Source organism: Leuciscus leuciscus (assembly GCF_965113295.1).
Source record: "Leuciscus leuciscus genome assembly, chromosome: 2".
NCBI classification, from domain to species: Eukaryota; Metazoa; Chordata; class Actinopteri; order Cypriniformes; family Leuciscidae; genus Leuciscus; species Leuciscus leuciscus.
In genome coordinates this window covers 43598329-43620363 of record NC_138726.1, presented here as the reverse complement: position 1 = coordinate 43620363, position 22035 = coordinate 43598329, and the positions used below count along the sequence as shown (strand labels likewise).

At 38.1% G+C, this 22035-nt stretch overlaps 1 protein-coding gene across 1 annotated transcript; it reads right to left on the bottom strand.

The window, feature by feature from the left end:
* Positions 1 to 695: 695 nt before the first annotated feature.
* Positions 696 to 21158, bottom strand: alx4a (ALX homeobox 4a). The gene is made up of 4 exons (XM_082150319.1): positions 20522 to 21158; positions 7386 to 7699; positions 3773 to 3901; positions 696 to 2529 (listed from the first exon to the last, which is right to left on the bottom strand). The coding sequence occupies exons 1-4, from the start codon at positions 21027 to 21029 to the stop codon at positions 2212 to 2214; spliced, it is 1269 nt and encodes a 422-aa protein (XP_082006445.1). The 5' UTR covers positions 21030 to 21158; the 3' UTR covers positions 696 to 2211.
* Positions 21159 to 22035: the final 877 nt, after the last annotated feature.

Genomic DNA, 22035 nt, shown 5'->3' with positions numbered 1-22035 from the left:
GAAGAGCCATGACAGCTGAAGGGAAGCATGTGCGAGGCATGTTTGTTTTGCATTACCCCGCACACAGCTGTGTGGATTGTCCTTTCCCAGAACACCGGAACACTATAGTCACTTCACCCTCTCAGTAACCCCTTAAAGGCCAAAAGTGACAATGTCAGGACTCACAATTCTGCTCTGGCAGAACTTCTCATGGCTTTTAATGAGGACTGGAGGTCGAACTGCCACTCTGGTGGGTGGGATCGGTGCAGGACGGGTCTGCTTTAGTAAAAAGTGTTAGTTTTAGTTCTACTGAAAAGCATATTAACATTATAAAATTTTTTTTTATATCAGGTCCCTTGCTAGGCTGGGTGATGAGATGCTCAGTCATGAGATGCAATGAAGACTTCTGCCAAAAAATTAATGAAGCATGGCTCGAACGTCATGAAGCTCCAACACTTTACATATCGTATATCCAGGCCATGGAGTTCAAGACTGAGCAGCTGTAAGGAGGTGATCTCTAATGAACTTTATGTAATGAGGTTCTTTTACAAAGTGATTTTAACATGATATTGTGTCCAATGCATTATGGATTTTGTTTAAAAACATTAAGTAATGAAGCCTAGTTCCTGTCGGTCTGAAAAAGACCTCAATATGGAACACGATTCTATGTTGTGACCAACCCCCCCCCCCCCCCCCCCCCCCAACCAACCAGGTAAGTCACTGCTCTGGTATTATAATAAAAAAGTTGTGTGTGTATATACGTATCTCCAGGGATCCAGATAAGCTGCACAGCAGAATGAAGGAAAGGAAATGTGGTTCTCATTTACAAATTAGAAATGGCTTCTCCAAAGGGCAGAACGTTTCAGATTCAGCTCCAGATTTCAAACAGCTTTGTTTTACCTCATCTAAATCTAACTTGGGAAAAGTAGAAAGGTCGTAGTACCTTGAAATGGTGCTCGCTTTATATTTCTGTCACCAAACCCAGTATTGCTTCGACCCAATCAGAGCCATAGTGGATAATGCCTAGATTGGCAAGTTGATAGTTTCATTTGAGATGGTGCAATGAGGACTTCTGCCAAAAAAATAATGAAGCATGGCTCAAATTTCAGGCAGCAATTTCATGGAGAATGAGGGGAGACTAGCCAAGGCACCAAAGTTCACTGAAAGATGCAAAAATATTGTGATCTTCAAAACACAAATAAGGCAAAAGTTTCTCATCCTATTTTTGCATCCTTTTTGTAGATTGTAGCTCTTAGTGAAGATTGACATTCAACTTGACAGTTGGTATGATGGATTCAAGATTTGTATCAAATCTTGCCAACGGCTTTATTACAACTCTTTCTTGCAGAGAAATTGAAATGAGACCGCAAATAATAGAAATATAGATTGCAGTATGGACAAAGTGCCACTTGTTTATTTTATGTTCTTTAACCGTATTGCTTTGGCTTTGCACTGGCAGATTGCACTTGTCTTTTGCCTGTACTAGGGACACAATTCATTAAGGCAAGAGGAAGCGTGCATCGAGTGCCTAGTTACCTACAGGAGAGGTATGCTTTTCTGCAAGTGTAGTACATATCTTAAATAGCCGAATTCTACAAGGACAAATGAAGAAATATGAAGAAATGAATCAATGTAGCAGTAGTAGTTGTTCACTGATGGATTTTGTCAGGTTTTATATTGGGAAATTGCGATTACTACTGTATAATTGTTTGGATAAAGGCTGCAATGGGAAAAATTTTACTGTGAGAAACTGTATTGTTTGTCCCTTGGAAGGCATATTTAGAAAAGGAGTCTGTGACAGAACAAGAATTAAACAGGTTTTGATAATGCTGAGATGAAAACGAAGCCAGATGCGGTTTGATAAATTTACGTGTGTTTACAAATGGGACACTAGTGGCGGATAAGTGCAGGGTTTTCTTTCCATTTGTTTTTTTTTTCCGTTTCCATTTAATTCTTGTATGCATTCAAATGTCAAGTTTCTGTCGTCTTTCTTGTATTTCTTGTTTTAAAGCCAGAACATTCTCAGTTTTATGATCTCTGATTTTCCCTAGTCTCTTTAGACTTCAAATCGAAATAAATCTCATGGTTTCTCAATTACTTTGTCTTGTCTTTGTCAGTCCATACACTCCTTGATCCCAGGTCATGCTTTGGTGGCTAACTGATGTTCACATTTGCTCCTCCTTCTCTTGTTTGTTGAGGGACTTCAGAGATAACATCCTAAAGTTGGGGGAGTCATGTAGCCCAAGAGATGGCTGCGCTGTGTTCTTTAGCTTTCATTCGCAGTGTGGCGATGCTGGAGGATTTCCTGTCGGGGTCCATGTTTAGATCGTACCCATTAATGCCAGAGCTCATGCCTGGACTCCCAAACAAGCTGCCCATGTGTGTCTGTCCCATGTGACCTCCAGGACTGGGCACGCCCAAGAAGTCAGACACTCCGCTAGCAGCATGTGGATGAGGTGGCATGCAGGAAGTGACCGAGTCGCAGGGTACGACGCAGCCCGGCACCGGAGATGCCGCACTGCTGCTGCCTATCCAAGAAGGGTTCTGAATCTGCAACGAAGTCAAATGCAGAAGGTTAAGGTATAGTGCATTTACATTCTGCAATCTCAGCATCAATAACATTAATGTAACTTCTAGTCTTGAGAGCATTTATCAAGTCTGACTCCTCTTGTTTTGAAATATTGCATTGGCGAAGGTGTAGAATCCTCAATGGTACTCGATGTGGAGATATATCAAGAGCTGTGGGGCATTCATCTGGTCCCGTACTGAGTGGGAGCTGCTTGACTAGTGTGGAGGAGGAATGCCTGTCTCTGTACGCTCCTTCAACACCCAGAGTAACCTCCTCTGCTGAGCGGAGGGAGCACAGAGTGAATTGATAGGGCTGTATTCTGCTCTGGGCCTGGGGAGGTGGGGGTCTGAGGGAGGGCTGTGGAGGGAGATGAAAGCCCTCTCAGGGAGATGCCCCAGATGTGAGCAAAGCTGCATTCCACAGCTGCAGGCGCGCTCCCCAAAGAGCCACCCCTGCCCTCCGACCCGGCCACATATTCATAATAAATCCAGGAGATTCTTTGGCTCTCCTGTGAAGGCGTGTCGTCCTCGGCCACAGCCCTGGTCTGACCTGACCTCGACATTGTGTTTCCTTAGGTCTCGAAATTGTCAGTTGTCTGCCTTCCTACTGTTTTTCATTTGAAATTCATCACCAATATTCACTCTTTTTAGGTTTTAAAAAGTGACCTCAATCATAAAGATAACTAAAAAAAAAAAAAAAAAACACTATGACAGTCTGTTCTAATAACAGTCTTAATAAAACACTCTGACAGGGCTCCCCGCACTACTTAAGTGGTGCCGCAACATCAGTACTGAATCTACAGTACAAAACAGAAAGTTCGACCAGTGTAGTCTGATTCCTGAATGAAAGAATTGATACTTTTTACTGAATCAAAAACATAAAGCACAATCAGTTTCTGAACAAATGACTCAAATTAGTGAATCAAACACGTACAGTTTACAACTGAATGTCAAATTCAGTGAAGTTACTGGTTCTTTATATGACAATGAATGTATAGTTAAAGATAAACGTTTTCAGTTTTTCCTATTTTAAAAGTGAAGTAATTAAAAAGTCTGTGTAAACGCATCTTTTGTAAGAATATTTTCCATATATATATATATAACAACTGATAATGGAATGGAACTTTTTTTTCATTTTTCACAATTTCCATCCATAATCAGCATTATTAATTTTAATTTCTGATATTTCCTTGACTTTCATTTATTACTGGAGACAGCACTATACCTGAGCATAGTTTTCTGGCCGAGTGAGAAGAGGCAGTTCATAGGCCGTGGAAAAATGTGTCCGGACCTGCTGCATCTGTCCGAAACGCTCTCTTTTCCGCCACTTGGCTCTTCGGTTTTGGAACCACACCTGCAAGCAAGACATCAACCCTTAATCATGAGGATATCGCATTAGTAAGTGATTAAATGACCTCATGCAAACTGGCCACTTGTGGTGTTACATCATAGAGAGGAAATGTTTTCTTAGTGGAGATTTATTGACAGAGTAATAAACATCTATTATCAAACTTTCTATTTTGAATACATTGTGTAACTCATTTGGTATCATGTAGAGAGCTCATGTAGGAAGCCATTTGGCTGTATTATAGATCAGCATCTTTTCCTGGAAACAGTTCGGTGAGACCTGGTCATTGTTTGATGATGTGGGAGCTGACAGATTGTGATGGCCTCCTCTGAGTTTCTTTTCTATCAGAGCTATCAGCAGCAGCAGGGGGCAGGGAGGGGAAAGCAGGAACCCACCGGGTCCAGAGGCTTCGAATAACCGTTTCACTCCTCCTCCTGCACTACCACCACATGCTTGCTTTGATGGATTAGGAGATTGCTGCTCAGCTTTTAGAAAGGAAAAGGTGAATTGAAAATGAAAATCATTTACTCACCCTTGTGTCATTCCAGACCTGCATGACTTTAATTTCTGTGCTTGAACACACATGAATATATTTTGATCATGCAATGAAATTTAGTGGGCTCCAATGTTGTTTTGCACCCCAAAAGCATCTGAAAATGTTTTTAAAATATCTTCTTTTGTGTTCCACAGAAGAATGAAATTGACACGTTTGAATGACATGAGAGTGAGTAAATGATATAATTATAATTTTTTGGTAAACTTTCCTTTTAACAAACAGTTAGTACTGGATTTTATCTGGCAAGTTACACTTTCTTTCACATTTTTCCCTCTTTTCCCTCTTCTTTTCTATAGAAATATGCATTGTGTCCCTGAATAGATGGTTATTTAGAGATCTGGGAATTAGAGAACAAATTACACAAAGTGATTTCTCATGGTTCGCAGTCTGAAGAGCTGCCAAAAATTCCATTCTTTTAATCCCTGTTCTTCTCTGTTTAGAAGTATCTGTTTATTGATTTGTGGAGTGGAAAGTTTTTTTTCAAGCTGAGTCTTTCTTTTGTCTTGCAATCTCAATTCGTCACGGAGCTTGAACTTGGATCTGGGGATGGCCCTTTGGTCAATCAGTTTGTGGTTACTGCATCCATTGCCAGCAAGATGTCAGCCTATCTCTAAGCGTAACTTGATAGCACCTTAGCTCTGTTTGCACTTAATTTGGTGGTGGACATCACTGTCACTTGGCTCCACATCATATGTTTGTAGAGCTTAACTGCCTGGAGAAAAAAAGAACATTTGTTTTGCTCAGATTTTTTCAGAGAGCATCCATCACTCTTGTGGCTCTCCACTTGCATCCTTGTGTTTTGAATTGATGCTAGGTTTTGATACCGTCTGGGCATCTAAAAATGCAAGGACGTCCGTTTAATATGATTGTCTGCACAGCATTTTTATTCCCGTTTTTATATTTATCTTTTTCTCAGACTGTCTTCCCTTTCATAAATCTAAGCATGGAAGTTGGGAGATAGGAAAGAAAGATGGAAGAAAGTTCAAAATGGAGTTTGTTTTCATTCTATGTTTAATTTCCTGACTCTTAAGCCCCTGGCTTTCCATATCTGACTCTCCAACCCAGTAGAGGCGTGTAGACGAGTGGTGGAAAGATTCCCTTGCACCTCTCATACTGATGAGCCAATACTGAGGTGTGTTGTATAATGCTTACACCAAAAGTTCACCTTTGAACTAGACTGGCAGGGAACAAGAGAGACCATAGATGGGGAGTTATTTGGATCTGTATTTTGGTCAAAAGTGGTTGGTGCAACCTTGGGCTTGCTTTTTGGTTTCTTTAAAATATTTCCAATCATTCTTTCCCTTTAGTGGTTGCTGGTGAATAAGTTCAAGGCTGCCAACATTAACAAGTCAACTAATTTTGACAAGCACCTGTTAGAAACGTAGTAGAAAAAGTCTTTTTTAATCTTTTGTATGTTGTCCATGCGGGCTAGTAACACAGTAATTGGTAAAGACGTTGACAGCTAAAGCAGCTTAGAGGCTTATTATGGAGCTTTATTTATGTTCCAGCACCAGGGGAGAAAGAACAGAAACACTGAACTAAACCTAGCAGAAAAAACAGCTTTGAAGTCCAGAGTAGCTTTGAGGATTGATGATCTGACTCTGCTGTCACTCAAGCTCACCTCTTCTACTTCAGAATCATTCATTTTTTTGTTTCTTGACCTCCAGAACTGTAATTATAGTAAAATGCTATTTATAGCATATTAAGCCCTTAACCTTTTACCAGATGTATCCAGACATATGAAGTATATTAATATTATTAGATATTTTTCTTACAAAGGCAAAGAAAAAACAATCTCAGCCAATTTGTGGAGACATTAGTAATTTACACTAATGCAGTTGAGTAAGTCTGATTATACAGAAGTACTGTTTCTTTATTGACTTTATTATTATTCTTGTTATTGTAAAGAAGCAACTAGGGGGTGGAGTGGTGGGTTCAGCAAATGACTGAGCCAGACTCTAACTCTAGTTGCTTGCACAAATGCATCACTGTCGGAGCACATGCAACTACCTAAGCTTGCTTTTCGCCATAAAAGTCATTTGTTTTTTCATGTTGCTGTAAAAAAATGTATGGTTGGCATTAGGGTAATGTGCAGTAAAAATAGGTATCTTTTTGTGCTTTCCCAAAGTAGAGAGTAGATGAGAAAAGGCTTCACTTGTAAGTTCCAGAAAGGTTTGACAGTGTTCATAGTCCCTGGAACTGAACCATTGTGGTTCTTTGGATGTTTCTAATTATTCTTTAGTTATAGCCAGTCGTGTACATGGATATAAGTCATAAGCATCCCTCACCATGTGAAGGAACTTCAGGCCAGATTCTCTCACCTACCCTTTAGAGCAGGGAGGGACACATTCTTTCCTGAGTGGGACATTAATGAAAGACAAACAGTGTAAATCCAGGGCTTCTAAGTAAAGCGCACATTCGGGGTCGGGTAAAGGGATCTCCCGGTCTGTCTGTTGACGCAGGAATGCAGCAGTAGTGTCGGAGGGATTATATGCAAATTTAGGGGTAGGGGTGGCGGTGGGTCACATAAAGGTTCTGGTTTTCCAGACCTAGGCTGAGTTTAATACAGCTGGGCTCAGAGGTTCAGGTAGAGCCTCGAGATGAAAGCAGACCCTGACTTGTCTAATCTGAAAGCCCCTTTTTACTTTATGATCTCTTGTGACGGCCAACTTCAACAGCTTTTTCTCTGTATTCTCTATTTACTTTTAATATTCTTTGCACTGAGTGTAATCACTCTTCCTCCTAGTGTCGCTGTTCTTTTACCAACTTTGAAAAATACCTCTTGGTCTATATTAACAGGACTTCCATTCCTCATTTTTCAAAGCTCAAATGGACAACAATTAGTAGAGAGAGACTTCATTGTTGATCTAGCCTCATTGTACAAGGTTATTCAAAACATGTTATTGAATTTGGTAATGTAAATGTGGCTCACACCTGTACACGAGCTTCTGTCAGGTCAGTCCTCAGTGCGAGTTGTTCCCGAGCGTAGACGTCGGGATAGTGTGTTTTCTGAAAGACTTTCTCCAGCTCCTCTAGCTGATAGCTTGTGAAGGTGGTACGGTTGCGTCTTTTCTTGCCCTTGTTGCTCTCTCCCTCGGCCTTGTCCAACAACGGAGAAGCCAAATCTGAGTTTGGCTGCTGGGGGCTCTTCACTCCTGACTCCTTTATGCTGAGGTAGCTGCCATCCATCCCTGCAGGATCACTGTTTTGGGGCAACTCAGAATCTGTCAGCCCTGTGCTGTCTTTACCTGTAGACAGAAAAAGAGACATTTGTGAAGGGTCATTATGTGCATTACTTGAATACAAATGATTATGAAAATGAGGTGAGGGAAGCAATTCTGTTGAACCATTTGATCACCAAAATATTGTGAGCAATTATTAAATTGAATTGAATTTGATTTCATTTCATTTGAGGCTTGGTTTAACAGCAATTTAACAGCAATATATATATATATATATATTAAATATCTCTTCTATTAACTAAATATTTACATTTTATAGAAACACACAGGGAGAGGGAGGGAGGGGCGGGAGTCATTAAAACCTGGTGTAATTTCATTTTTAATACCATCCCTATTTTTTACAGTGTTTGGAAATTGAAAATATATATAGGTGATACTTTAATACTTTTGAGTGTCATGATCTGACAATAGACAATTTTTACAACATTTATGAATATATAGGTAATGTTAATTAATATGCTTTTGTTCATTACCAATTAATGTTTGTTTGTAGTACTTTAATGCTAATTATGAACAGATTTCCTATCAAGCATCAGAAATGTAGAAAGTACCCTACATTAATAAAGTATTGTTCATTGTAAGTCCATTATACCTGCATTGTATTAACTAATGTTAACAAATTAAACAATACTGTTAACTTATCTAAGTGTTAGCTATAATATTGGTCAATATAATATAATATTGCATGCAATTTAATATTGACCAAGGCAATGTAGTGTTGTCGTTCATAGTTGTAAGACCCGTGGTTGTAGTAACGGCCGCCAGTCTCAGCTCATGAATCAGCTGCTCATGTGTAACAGACACCATGGCTGTAATTGCAGACTGACAGAAAATTACCGGTTTCCCACTTGGGCACAATTCGAAGACTACTGCCCTGTTTGATGAGTGTAGCCTCAAACATACACACAGTCTGTGGAAAGGGTGCAAAATGGAGCTTGGCTCGCAATGAGGCCGCACTAGCGGCCCTAGAGTAGTAATTTTCTGCGTCAAGCCACTGGAAACACACAGCAGCTCAGCTGTGAAACCCCAGTCAGCGTGCCGGTCATAAATTCAGTCAGATCAATGAATGTGAGGATTCCAGTACATTAGGTCATTTCTCCAGCTCTCTCTTAGTGCTCATTACCTGTCTGTGCTTTGTGGAAAAGCTGTGCTACAAAGACTGGCATGCTCACTCAAATCATAACGCTTACAAACTTGATGGCTGTATTGGCAGACTTTTGGCTGTTTCTCTCTGTTTCACTGCAAGGAGGAATAGGGTGTAAAGCTGGATTAGAGTTCCTTTTGGAATGTTCCCTTCTTATGTGATCCAGTGGCGACCCTGAGCTTTATGTCTTACTTTAGCTCAGTGCTCAGTGACACAAAGTTATTTTAGGTGATGCAGTGTTGAGGTGTTCATTTTCTAATGCGAGACTTGATTAAAGCCTTCTCGGGTTTGAGCTGAGGGGCAGATGGGTAAATGCTACTGGTACACATGCTTTTCTCACCTCCTCACAGAACCATGTAGGGTAATGTACAGAGCCAGATTAGGTTATTGTGGTGCCCCGTGAGAGAGATTGTCAACGGCTTGTAACTGGCGCACTACCCTCAAAAGTACTCCTTTGTATTTTATCCCCAAACAGGGTGCATATTAGCATCTAATGTTAGGCTACTATATTAAAGGGATATTTCACCCAAAAATGAACATTAGCCCATGATTTACTCAACCTCAATCCTAGGTCTATATGACATTCTTCTTTCAGAAAAAATATGATCGGAGTTATTTAAAAAAAATATCCTGGCTCTTCCAAGCTTTATAACGGCAGTTAATTGTTGTTTCTGTTTTGAAGTCCAAAAAAGTGTATCTATCCATCATAAAAGTGCTCCACACGGCTCCAGGGGGGTTAATAAAGGCCTTCTAAAGCAAAGCGATCTGTTTGTGTAAGAAAAAATATCCATATTTAAAACTTTATAAAGTAAAATAACTATTTTCCGTCCAAACGGCCATACGCTGTCTACTTGCGCGGTGCTTACGTTGAGAAAATCATGGGCTAATTTTCATTTTTGGGTGAAATATCCCTTTAAGGGCATAGTCCACTGAAACACAAATTCTGGCATCTGACAACCTGTATGACTTTCTTTCTCCTGTGGAACACAAAAGAAGGTATTTTGAAATGGCATGCAAGTCAACAGGGTCTAAAGTTGTTTTGGACCCCATTGACTTTCATTGTATGGTTAAAACATTCTTCAAATATCTTCTTTCGTGTTCCAAGGAAGAAAGTAAGTCATACAGGTTTGGAACAACAATAATAACATAATTTTAACTTTCGGGTAAACAATTCATTTAGGGGTAGATAAGCCACAGATATGTACCTTTTGAAGGCACTGCCTCAGTAACAAGCTAAAAGTAAAACTTTTTCACTCTTTTCACTCTTTCACATCTCCCACTATTTGAAACCATTTGTACGGCCCTGATTTGTTCACACCCTAAGTGCCCATGTAGTTATTCCAGCCCTGGTAATGTGTGCAACAAGAACATATTGGCACAACAAGCCTTTCATTCCTCCAAGTTCTAATCTTTCATTTGCCAATAACCATGTGAACTGTGATCAAGACAACAGTTTGTGGCTTTGTGAATCTCGTGTGGTGTCAGTGATTTGAAAATTGATTCTGCCTAGGGAAAAAAACCATTAAGATAATGCATAATACACTCCATAAAATGGAACCATCTTTTTTTAATGGCATTTGACTTTTGGTTGAATCTCTCTCTTAAAGGCAAAGTTCAATAAAAAATGAAATGAATCCCTCTCGTGATATTCCAAACCTTTTCTATGAAAGACCAAATATATTTTGAAGAACGTTGGGTATGGAACTCTTTTGGTGACTGTTGACTTCCATTGTATGGACAAAAAAAATCTAGGTATGTTTACATGTGCTAATTTTCCTCAATCCAAATAAATCCAATCTGATTTCAGATTCATAAAGTTCTGTTTATAGGAATCCTAAACTTTGCAACTCGATTCACATTTTCATTTACGTGTGTATTTATATTATATCCTCATTGGGAACTAGAGAAAGCCACCGCTGTAATGTTACCGGAGCTACCGTGAGTATAAATTAAGTTTTTGCCTCGATGACATACCTTAATGGAAAGTTAACAAATATGCCAAAAAAGCTTTTTTTTTTGCAAATATTTTGTAAATATTCGGTTTCCTCCACTGACACAGTTCCTCAGACGTAAATAAACACACAGTTTGCACGTTCAAAATACATAAAACATATGTAAACTTATTGTAAAAGGGGTCTGGTAAACATGCGTATCACCGCACTGCGCATGTGTGCGAGGTATTTTTTAATCCGATTGGGAAAAAAGTATTGATCGTATTATTTCAGGGGTCTACACAACCCCTTTCAATGTGATCAAAATTTAATTTGGGTCAAGCTCAAACTGATCGATTGGGATTTTTATATATGAAGGCCTTTCAGTCTAATTGAGCCATTAATTTTTGGGGTGCACATAAACTTAGCTACTGAGATATTTCTCTTTATGTTGCACAGAAAAAAGAAAGTCATATGGTTTTGGATCAATATTAGGGTGAGTAAATGACAATTTTCATTTTGTGTGAACTATCCCTTTAACACTCTTATTGTTTGTTTTAGATTTAGAGAGCTTTAGAAAATTTCAGCTTGGTAAATATAGCATTTTTGTCTTTACCTTTTGTAGGTATATGCCTTAGGAACTGCTCCTGTTCTTTACCATATATCACATTGTATATTTCCTTTTGGTTGTCTCCCTCTTTGCCTTTTCCAGGCACCATGGGCTCAGCCATGACAGACATGGAGCCAGGCCTGGGGGTATAATGGTTCCCACATTGCCTCTTGCCCACGACTGACACATCTTGTTAAGCAAGTGGGAGCAGCGAATTTACTCAAACATAAATATTTTCAGCTTGTCCCTTCAGATGCCTCACGCCTTTTGCCCCCACATGGAAAAGCTGACAGCCTGTTTGAAATCGGGGCCTAGCGATCAAAGGCTCTTGTTTATACCCCGTGTCACTGATGGCTTTTGGCAGACCTAGAGTATTGTGACAGTCTCGTAGTCCACCAAGGGTTCAACCCAGGCTTTCCGCTGCTCAAGGTGAACAGAGACTTGGCTGCCCCGTAGCTCCACCATATGGGCGAGTAACATGACCTGCCTTCTGGGCAAGAAATCTCACGGCAAAATGTTTCTGTCAGAATAGAAAAGGTTTTGAACTGGAGCTCTGAGGGGGGTAATGGTTGAAGATTGCAACAAAAAAAATGCAGAGCAGAACATGGTCATGCTGTTTTACCCTGTTTGTGGTGCTGTTAGACACACTGAAGTTTCATGAGGTCATATCTGGCTTTAAGAAAAATGTCTACCACAGATTATACCAGAAAAATCACCAGTGAATTGCAAGTGAGAATATTATTTTAGCAGAATTGACTGAACAAGGGATCTATTCACTGTCCATTTTAGGCTATCTTTAGGCTACTTGTTTTTTCACTGCTATTGATCACCGATTTTTCTGATTTATTCATTACATATTTTAAATGTTTTGCTTGATGTTTTTGATTGTCTAACGTACACTACCATTCAAATGTGTGCCGTTAAGATTTATAAATATTTTTGAAAGAAAAATAGAAAGTCTACATTTATTTGATATAAAACACATTCAAACATCTGAAAAAAATATTACAATTGTAATATTTTAAAATGTAATTCATTCCTGTGATGGGATCATTATTCCAGTCTTCAGTTTCTCATGATACTTCAGAAATCATTGTAATATGCTGATTTTGTGCACAAGAAACAAGCTCAGTTAAGCTGCTTAATATTTTTGTGGAAACTGAGATAATTATTTTTTTTTTTTTTAGGATTTTTTGATGAAAAGAACAGTAATTGAAATGGAAATCCTTTAACATCATGTCTTTACTGTCACTTTTGATCAATTTAGTATCTTTGCAGAATAAAAAAGACTTCTGATCCCAAACTTTAGAACGGCATTTGCGTTGAACATATTATGCATGTAATGTAGAATGTTTTTGCTAGCATTGGTAGTGTGTGGCATTTTATTTCTCTTGTTTATTAGACATCCTGCATACTGGTTTTGGGTGAGCGATTATTTTTATTTTTTTAATTCATGAGGACATAATAGTATTTGTGTGTTTTCATCTAGTTATCTGTGCGTCAACTTTTATAACACTGACTCCAAGATAGCACACTTCTCCTTCCTTACAGAGTGAGGGATGTGTGAAGTCTTTTACTTTTCCAGTGCAATGAGGTAAGAGAGTCATTGCATCAGTTACCAGGGCAGGACAAGAAGTTCAGCTCTAGGTTAGGAGACGGTGAGGTTCAGGAAAAAGACTAATTGGCATTTTAACCCGAGTAGGTTCACACCTGTATGCGTAACAAGAATGGGGCTTGTAAACCTACTTTACAGCATCTACTTTTACCTCTGACTCCAGAGTAAAATATCTTCAAATGGGTCGCCATTTGATATATCCTATAAATCAAGAGGAAAGGGCACCACTATATATTTTCATAAAATATGCATGAATGGCTAGCACAGTGGTTCCAGATCCACTTGCACTAAAAAGGTGCCTTGCCTTCTATGGGAGACGCCAGTGGTTCCTGGCTTTGTAGGATGTCGGTGCTCGACCCCGTGAGTTAGCAAGGGTCAGATCTTTACAAGGGGCAGTCATTTAGTACCAGCTGAAAACGGGGGAACACATCAAAGTGTAATTTAACTAGCTGTAAAGCGGCAGGGCATCCTCTATGCTTTTTTACAGAATCTGATTGTTAGGGTCAGCAGCAGGCAAATAAAAGAAACACTATAAATTAGGCTACCTGGGGTCTCTGTGAAGGGTTAATGGTGAAATATGCCAAAATTAAAAGGCATAAATAAGACGTAGTCAGGCCGGGTTTCATCGTTATTATGACTGAAAGCAAATGGTAAAGGAAATCGGGGAAGACTGTTTGCTCATCTAAGCTTTTATTTATATCAGTAATTAGATTTGTTTTCTGTGCTTAAAATATGGATTGAATTGTAATAGGCAGCTCTGTGCTCTGAAGCCAGGCCAACAGTCTGAACTTCCCTTCCGCCATCTAATTATTTCAGGCTCTTACAGACGGACACGGCAAGAGATTGATAGGTTGTGATATGAAGAATGACTGGCTGGTGGCATATGGAAATGGTGAAAGATTTTTTTTTATTGGTGATTGTGAGCGTGACACCACAAGATATTAGTAGAGAAGGAGCCTCATTAGTAAACGTCTACTCGTGCAGCCATTTGCAAAACCAGAGCAAATCACATACTCAAAGGCAGATGTGACAACAGCGGCGCGATTCTTAACTTAGCCCAACCAAACCACAGGGACTGTCTCCTCCTATAACTTGCTTTACGTTTTAGGGGTCACCTCTCGTTCTTGAAGTTGCGTACTTCTGAGAGAACTGTATGACTCTATTCAATAGACATATGCACGCACAAGACAGCAGTTGTTTCAGAGGGAGAGTTGCGTCTCAGCTGGTGCCGGCTGAAAAAAAAAAAAAGCCCGGTAGTGAGACTCTGATGGGTATCCGCAGAGAAGTCCAAACGCACAGCTAGTCCTGAAGGACGATTTATCCCAGCAGGCTGCAGCAAAGAGCACATGCTGGGCAAGAAAACACAGCATTTCCTTTAAACTGCTTCTCGCGATAAATCACAGCTCGCTCCGCTCCTCCGGCTCCCTTGGAGTGTCAGGACAAAAAGTATTTGAACTCAAGACTGCTTAAACCTGAGGATGTTTATCAAATGCACTTTGAATCCATATGCACCGTCAAAAAGAAAACATGGGGTGTCAGATCAAAACTCTTTGAGCTTGTTTTACTAACACTACTTGGTTTGGTTGCGGCCTTTCAAACAATTATGATTATGGAGAGTTTAGATTTGGTGGTTTTCTGAAAAAATCTAGCGAGTTAAAGTGCAGTATTTTAGTGATTTCGGCTGTGGCTTCGGCTGTGAACGTCCTAGGGCACAAATATATCTCTGTTGTCTCTGGTGCAAGGGTTACAGAATTAAATCAGTTTAAATATGTTGCAACAACTTGCCTTGTACTGTTCTCTTTTTTTATTGTACTGTTTTGTTTGTTAAGCAGTTGACATTGCATTTCCCAAACCCTCAGTAAAGTTTGGAATCTCCTGGATGGCATTAGAAACCACATTGGAGCGGTGCTCTAGTTAACAAGCACTATGGAATGCTGTAAAAACCTAACTAATCACTGTCTTGTAAGATGATAATGTAAAGAAAAAATACAGAAGAGCCAAAAGCTAAATTAGCACAAACGCATACATTACAGTATATTAGAAACACTTTTTTTCTTTTTTTTTTTGGTTAGTTCACCCAAAATTGGGAAATACTGTCATTTACTCACTTTTACTTCTTTTTAAACTCATGACTTACTGTATGCTTTCTTCTGCAGAAAACAAAAAAGAAGATATTATGAAAAATGTCCATTCAATGAAAGTCAATGGAGTCCGGTGGTGTTGCGTTACCACAACATTCTTCAAAATATCCCTTTTTGCAAAAAAAACCCCCACAAAGGTGAGAAAATAACAGTATCTTCCTTTTTTTGTAAAAAATCCCTTTCCCTTTTTTATTTATTTATTTATTTATTTATTTACAATAAGTTACAATAGTAAAGATTTGAAGCAACAAATTTCAATTTGCTCACATAAAAATTGCTTAGGGTAGAGGGTATCTATTTGGGTTCGATTATGCTGTTTAAATAGAGGCCTTGTCTTTGAAGCCTACTGCCGACTTGCCGCGCTCAGGCAAGCACACTGAGGCTAATGTAAACTGCAAAGCCAAATTTTGAACTGGTAAAATGATCCCAAGTCCTTGTCACCTCTCCTTAGATCAACAGACTATGGGAATATGCTTCTCCCCCCTTTCCCCCCCTATATCCATGCTTATGTTATAATTATTTCAAATTACAATAGTATAGTAATACAGACATTGCAAATTATTACCAATGCGAATTCATATAATACATGGTGATAATTCATACAGTTGATATCATTAAAAGTAACCTAAACTTCAGATGTTGTGTAAATTATTTTTATTTTAATTTTTTTATCCCTACCTGCAGAATTTAATTGTGTTTTACAACCGGAAAAAGGTATTTCTGCTTGTGAATGCTCATTAAATAAATGCAGCTGAGCTACTTCCTTTCATATAGTTATTCATCATAGCCAAACGCTCTTATAAATTATAGTTTGCTATTTAGTGAGAGTGCTTAAAAAAGATTTGCAAGCAGGGAGAATATATGAAAGCGTACAAACGCAACCTAAAAGCTTTTAAAATAAAAAGTCACCATCATTAAAATGTAATCCCCAACTATTATTTTACGCTCGTTTAATGATTTTTGGAGTTTTTCTGAATGATAAACTGAGAGCACAAAAGTCCACTGAACAAGGATCAGATCTGATTTGTTTTGTAGTTGTCTCAAACACTGATTGGAGCAAAGACTTTAAACACTGCCAGTAGAAACAAACTATGAGCAAGCTTCAGCCTAAATGATTCACACAACCACCAAAGTACAAAATAATACTGAAAAAGTAGTGATAACCCAAACACAAGTTGCAAGTTTTGCCTGTTGCGCTATAGGTTGTCAATAAAAACATCATTTCTTATCTGATTATCTCTACTGTAAACACTAAATGATTCAGCCCATGAATACGGTCTAGCCTACTCATTTCAAATATCAATGTCTATAATTCTGAACAGCTTAAATACCTTGTTCATCATGACCTGATCTAAAGCATGTACTTGCATTGTGAGTGAATCCTTAATTGTTGCCTTTAATGCTGATATTGCCAAACGTTTGTGATCTCTTCCATCAACATCTCATGCTAAATGCAAAGGCTGTGATGGTGACACGTTGTGTATTTGTACAAGGCATTTGTTTTACAAGGTTTTATGAAGTCATCATCCTTTGACATTTCATGGGCTCCCTTAGTCTTGATTAACAGGGACCATGTCAATGTACATCTGACCTATAGTGATCTTTTTTGGGGGGTAAGGACAATTTAGTGTTCATGTTCACTAATGAAGGACAATGATGTGGTAAAATTGGGGTTTCACTGACGAGGCGATAAAGGGCTCCCTTTTAAGAGTGTCATTTTCTTTGTGTTATTACTGCTGACCACAAAGGAGGAATTAGTCAAAAGCTTGTTTTGAAAACCACATTCCCTCTTCGGCATATAATAATCATGCCCAGGGGAAATGTGAAGTTGATGCAAGTGTTAGTCTGTGACTGCAGAATTATGTAAGCCACACTCAATTTGGTAAGTATCTTGGTTTAAATAGGCATTTATGTATTCATTCAATCACTAACTTATTATCATTCCTCTATGTAGGCATCACACATCATAAAATTACTTAGCAACTTTCATTTTGGCCTGAATAATTTCTCTGGCAGGACACTTTGAATGTTGCACTTTTTGAGTTGCTGTAATGATGTCTATTGAGAGCAGAATGAATCATTACATTTTAACAAGCTCTTGGTTTAAATGCACATCTGAATATTAAATTGTGATTTACTATTTGATAATCAAAGTGGTTTTTCAAAATTAGACCACATGTTGTAATTTCATTGCCCTAATGAACGGTAGTTATCTGTATCGGCCAATCTCGTCAGAATGCATTGTTATTCTTTGTGCTTCGGAGTTGCTTTTTCCTAATTACATGAGTGATATACTGTCTCAAAAGAGTTCCATTTGTGGCAACGTTCATTGGAAATATATTAATATCGTAAACATTCCACACAAACAGTCATAAACCCATTCATATAAATTCATGAAATGTGTTTTCAGTTTAAGTCAGTTACTCAGTGTTCACTAACCTCTAGATCAATTACATTGATGCATTCATTATCCCTTATTAAAAAAATAAGCTATCCCTTTGAACTGAGACTCTGGAGATGCTGTTGTTTACAGGATGCCACCAAATGCATGAATTCTTCAGTAACCTATTTACTACCCGTCATGAATAAAGCAGGATATTGTTAAGAATATCAACACTCCCTCAGGGTTTGCTGTAACTGATTTGGATTGCTCTAAATAGACAGACATTATTTTTAAACGGACAAGTAAGTGTTTTTCAATTTCTGTTTTCTATTGTGATGCTTTTTGCTAATTTTCATGAATGAGCTATATGTCAAAGCCAGCTGCTGATGGTAAATCCATCACTTTACCACTGACACTTTCTGCATATTACAGGCAGTAATATTATGGAGGATTAATTGGAACATTTTTTCTTACCATCACAAAGTAACACTTTATAATAACTTTCATTTATGAACAAACACTATTATATAATGTAACAGGTCTTCCTACATTTATATATTTTGAAGTGTCATAACACTTTGGTTCATATAAGATTCAGTTAGGCCTTTATTAATCAAATCAACTTCTAGTCTGTAACATCATGTCATATTAATAATGGCATAATAAAACATATAGGCTAAGTTTAAATTAAACTGGCTTATTTGGCCTACTTGTAAGGTTCTGTTAATCAACTCCTATATATGGACTTTTTTTCTGTCAGAGAGGTTTTAATTTTAGTTTGGGAAATAGGACTTTTATTTGACATCTGCACAACAGACCATTATTAAATCTAATGTAGCCTATGTCTATATCTCGTTGCGTCATCCGTTTATTATTCAGCGCGTTCCCGAAAGCTGCAGATGTAAACGAATGATGGCTTTTGTGGCTATTTTGTCGTATGAAAGTGTCAATCCGGTCACAATTCTAAATAGGCAGTTTATCTCTAAAAGTGTTACTATTACTGCCGTTGTTATTGTGTTACTGCTTCTGTTCATTTATTTTCTTTCTTTCGATGTTGCAACTAACAATAATATCGCCATGTTCTTACGGTCTCTTTTGCACTCTGTTCCTCTGATATTTTTGACAACTAAACCTAGAGGAACCCGTATGGCATTCTTCCCCATATAAAATTGTCGTAGTATAGTTTTCAGAGGATACAAGTTTCTTAGGCCTATAACAGATTGAGATGCAGCCTATTCATTTCGCCCTTTCTTATTTCAGCCAGTGTTATGTTTTCTAGACTATATTGAATGATTATTGTAGTCCTGCTATATATTTAGGCTATTGCAAGCTTTGGTAATTTCAGGGGGGGGGGGGGGAAATACCAAGTGATTGTAGCCAATGTCTGAAGATGCATTTTAGCTTTACTCTTGAAAGTCGAAGCATGTTTTTTAAAGGTTGTTTTGATATTATAATAGTTGATTAATGACTATCGGTATATTCCATTTTCCAAAAAGTTTCCTCTTCATGTTTTTCTTAAATTTGTCAATATATTTCCTCTTTCGAATAATCCAAAAACAATGCAGTCTTAAACTACTTATTTTGTGATTTTTTTTTTTTTACAATTAAAATAAATAAATAAATGTAAGCCTTTTTAAGCCAGCGTTAATAGTCTGTGGTCGCACAGCACACCTGACATTTTTCTTATGTCGAAAAAAATCGTTTAATCTCAAACACATTAGTGTCAGTTTAAAATATGTGCATTGTTAAAAATGCATTAACTAAAACAAACATTTGCAAAAGACTTTAATGGACACATTGAAACATTTTTCCAACCTCATTATGGGCTACCGCTACCAACTCTTTGGCTTCCGTATGCGGAAATATTTTTAAATGTTTGTCCCTCCTGTTTTAGAATTTATATATTTTTTATAACATGCTCATTCTTATTGCATTCTTATTATTATTATTATTATTATTATTATTATACCTATTATTAGAATACGGCAATCCTGAGAAAAGCTCTCGTGTAGCTAATTATTTTGTTTCCATCCACGAACACTAACTTCACAGATTGCTAAAACGTGTTGAAAGAAATATTTTTGTTGCATTTGTAGAAAATTAAATGCCTTTACAGTTTATAATTGAAGCTGCACATGACTACCAATTTCAGTGGCCTCATTTTACAGGCTATTGGTTAAAGAAGCGTTTTGATTTAGTTGCTCTTGATATTTTTTTTGTTGTATTTTTATTTATTTGTTGTAAAAGTGTTTTATTTTGTGCTATCTCGCGGTGTCTTTTAACTAATTCCAAATAAAAGCACAACACTTAATTCACCGAATGCACGAGCTAGTCATGCTTGTAACCTATTTTTTAACCTATAGTTATGCAACATTTTCACCAAGTCTTGACTTTGTTAGCCCAGAGGGCTTTCGTATTGCGTAGCCTATTGCTACAGATCCGAGCCTGCGGTCATATAGAGTGAGAGAATTTGTCAAAATCCTTAATGTGTCGTCGACAACTTGTAAAAGTGTTTAAAATTAGTTGCGTTTGCCTTCCAAAATGTGTTAATTCAATTGTCTGCTTCAGATCCAGTATTAAGAATTGTAATTCAGATTATCGCATTAAATATAATTTGATTCAATCTTCAAAGGTAAAATGTGGGCTAATAAAGTGGGAGGTTATGCCTCATCCTAATTGTGTTACTGTGAGAGCTGAGCCAGTTATATTGGTAGTAAGTTGTGAAGTCAATTGCATTTGCTTTGTAAATATTAGCCTACTGATGGACTTCACTCTGATGTGATTATCAATATGAATAACCGCCTCTCAAGTAAAATAACCTGGTCTAATTGTAGCTTTTTATTAGAGGGATTTGCAGATTATCTTAACAGAGCCATAAAAACATTAATGTCATTGCAGTTGAACGTTACGCTGTGCATTTATTTGAAACGAGAAAGTAGAGGACATCTTGAGTTGCTTCTCTGCATACTAAGACGATTTTCCAAATGCTTGATTTTGAACTCACCATAACAGGCGATGAGCCCTCCGTTGTGTCCGCTGTCCTGCTGGAGTTTGCTGCTGTCTGGGGGAGTTTTGCAGGAGGACCTCTGCATGAAGAGGTGGTATTTGTTAAAGGTGCCTTCCCCAGCAGTGGCATCCAATGACTGGCATTCCTGCTGGAACGGGCTCCCAGCTTTTTCCCCGTACGCCTGACCTTTGTTGGTCAGGAAAGCGGGGCTGTATTTGGTGTCACTCGCCTGGAATGTCCTGAAAGGGTTCGCCTGGTGATCCCTACCTTGCGGTGCAGATGGGCTATAATATGAATCCATGGATGTCATGTCGCAGTATGAAACGCACGTCTCGGCGTTCATTCCTAAAAAAAAAAAGTTTCTGGAAGAAAAAGACGTCCAATCGATTTTTTTTTCTTTCTTTCTTTTCCTTTTTTGGAGAGCAAAGTGAGCAGATACGCTCACGCTCTCTCCCTCTTCCTCGTACAAACCAATACACACATACACACTCACACACGCACGCATAGACTTGTGCAGCAGCTGGCTTTGGTTAAACAATGATTCAGATGTTTTCCAGAAACGGATAGCTAACCAAAAGCTAAAAAGCCCCCTTAAGGTTAGAGGAGTAACGAAAAATGCGTCTTCTGAAGATGCAGCCCAGATCTCCTCGGTATAGACCACTACGCACGTCAAGACCTCTCCTCGGTTATTATGTAGATGAAATGAATGGGTGAGGTCAGACCTTTGCTAAGAAGAAGAAAAAAATGTTTTGTTGGAAATATGTGGGGGGACTTAACACATGACATTAATGTCATTAGGATATGAAATGTAGAACTGATTGAATGTGAAGGGCAGAACGGAGGGAACAATTTAATGGTTGATTCGCAATGCTTTTTAACTAAGACTTTATCCTGCAATGCAACAAAGAAACAAGTTTGAGCTCTATATGGGATTATATGTTTGTTGTGTTTAAGCCACTGATGTGTTTCACCGTTAGAATCTTATGGTTTTCTTTTCTGTTAGATATATTTTTCACATTTTGACGTTTAAAAAAAAATAATCTTGTTTTATCAGGTCTGATCATTCCTTTGCCACCATCAAGATCGACGTCGTATATGCCTTTTTGTGCATTTAAATTTTTAATGCAATTTGAAAGAAGTAGCCTACTATTAAACCCGAAGAAATTAGAATTATAGATAGATAGAACGATTCAGGCCACAGTAGCCTCACTAAATTAATTCTCATTTATTGTCATGAAGGTGCTCTTGCAAACACTATAGCTGTATTATGTTTCGTGTAGCCTATAGCGTTGTTGGTATGGTCTGCCAGCTCTTTTTATTTAACAATCAGCATGAAATTATGTATTTTCCAATAAATAAATAAAAAATACTAATATTTTTTAGCTTTTACATTTTTCTATTGGAATAACAAACCTTGCTGAAAAACATGTTTGTTCGAGGTGGAGTAAAACCTGACGCAGTAGCCTAAAACTATGACGAAGTTTGGCCTGCAAAAGTTTCAGTAATGAAAA

Coding starts and splice junctions, on each gene's coding strand:
- alx4a (XM_082150319.1), bottom strand. CDS start 21,029: ATGCGTGCGTGTGTGAGTGTGTATGTGTGTATTGGTTTGTACGAGGAA. Junction 7,700..20,521: donor AGGGCTCATCGCCTGTTATG/GTGAGTTCAAAA, acceptor TTCTGTCTACAG/GTAAAGACAGCACAGGGCTG. Junction 2,530..3,772: donor GGCCAGAAAACTATGCTCAG/GTATAGTGCTGT, acceptor ACTTCGTTGCAG/ATTCAGAACCCTTCTTGGAT.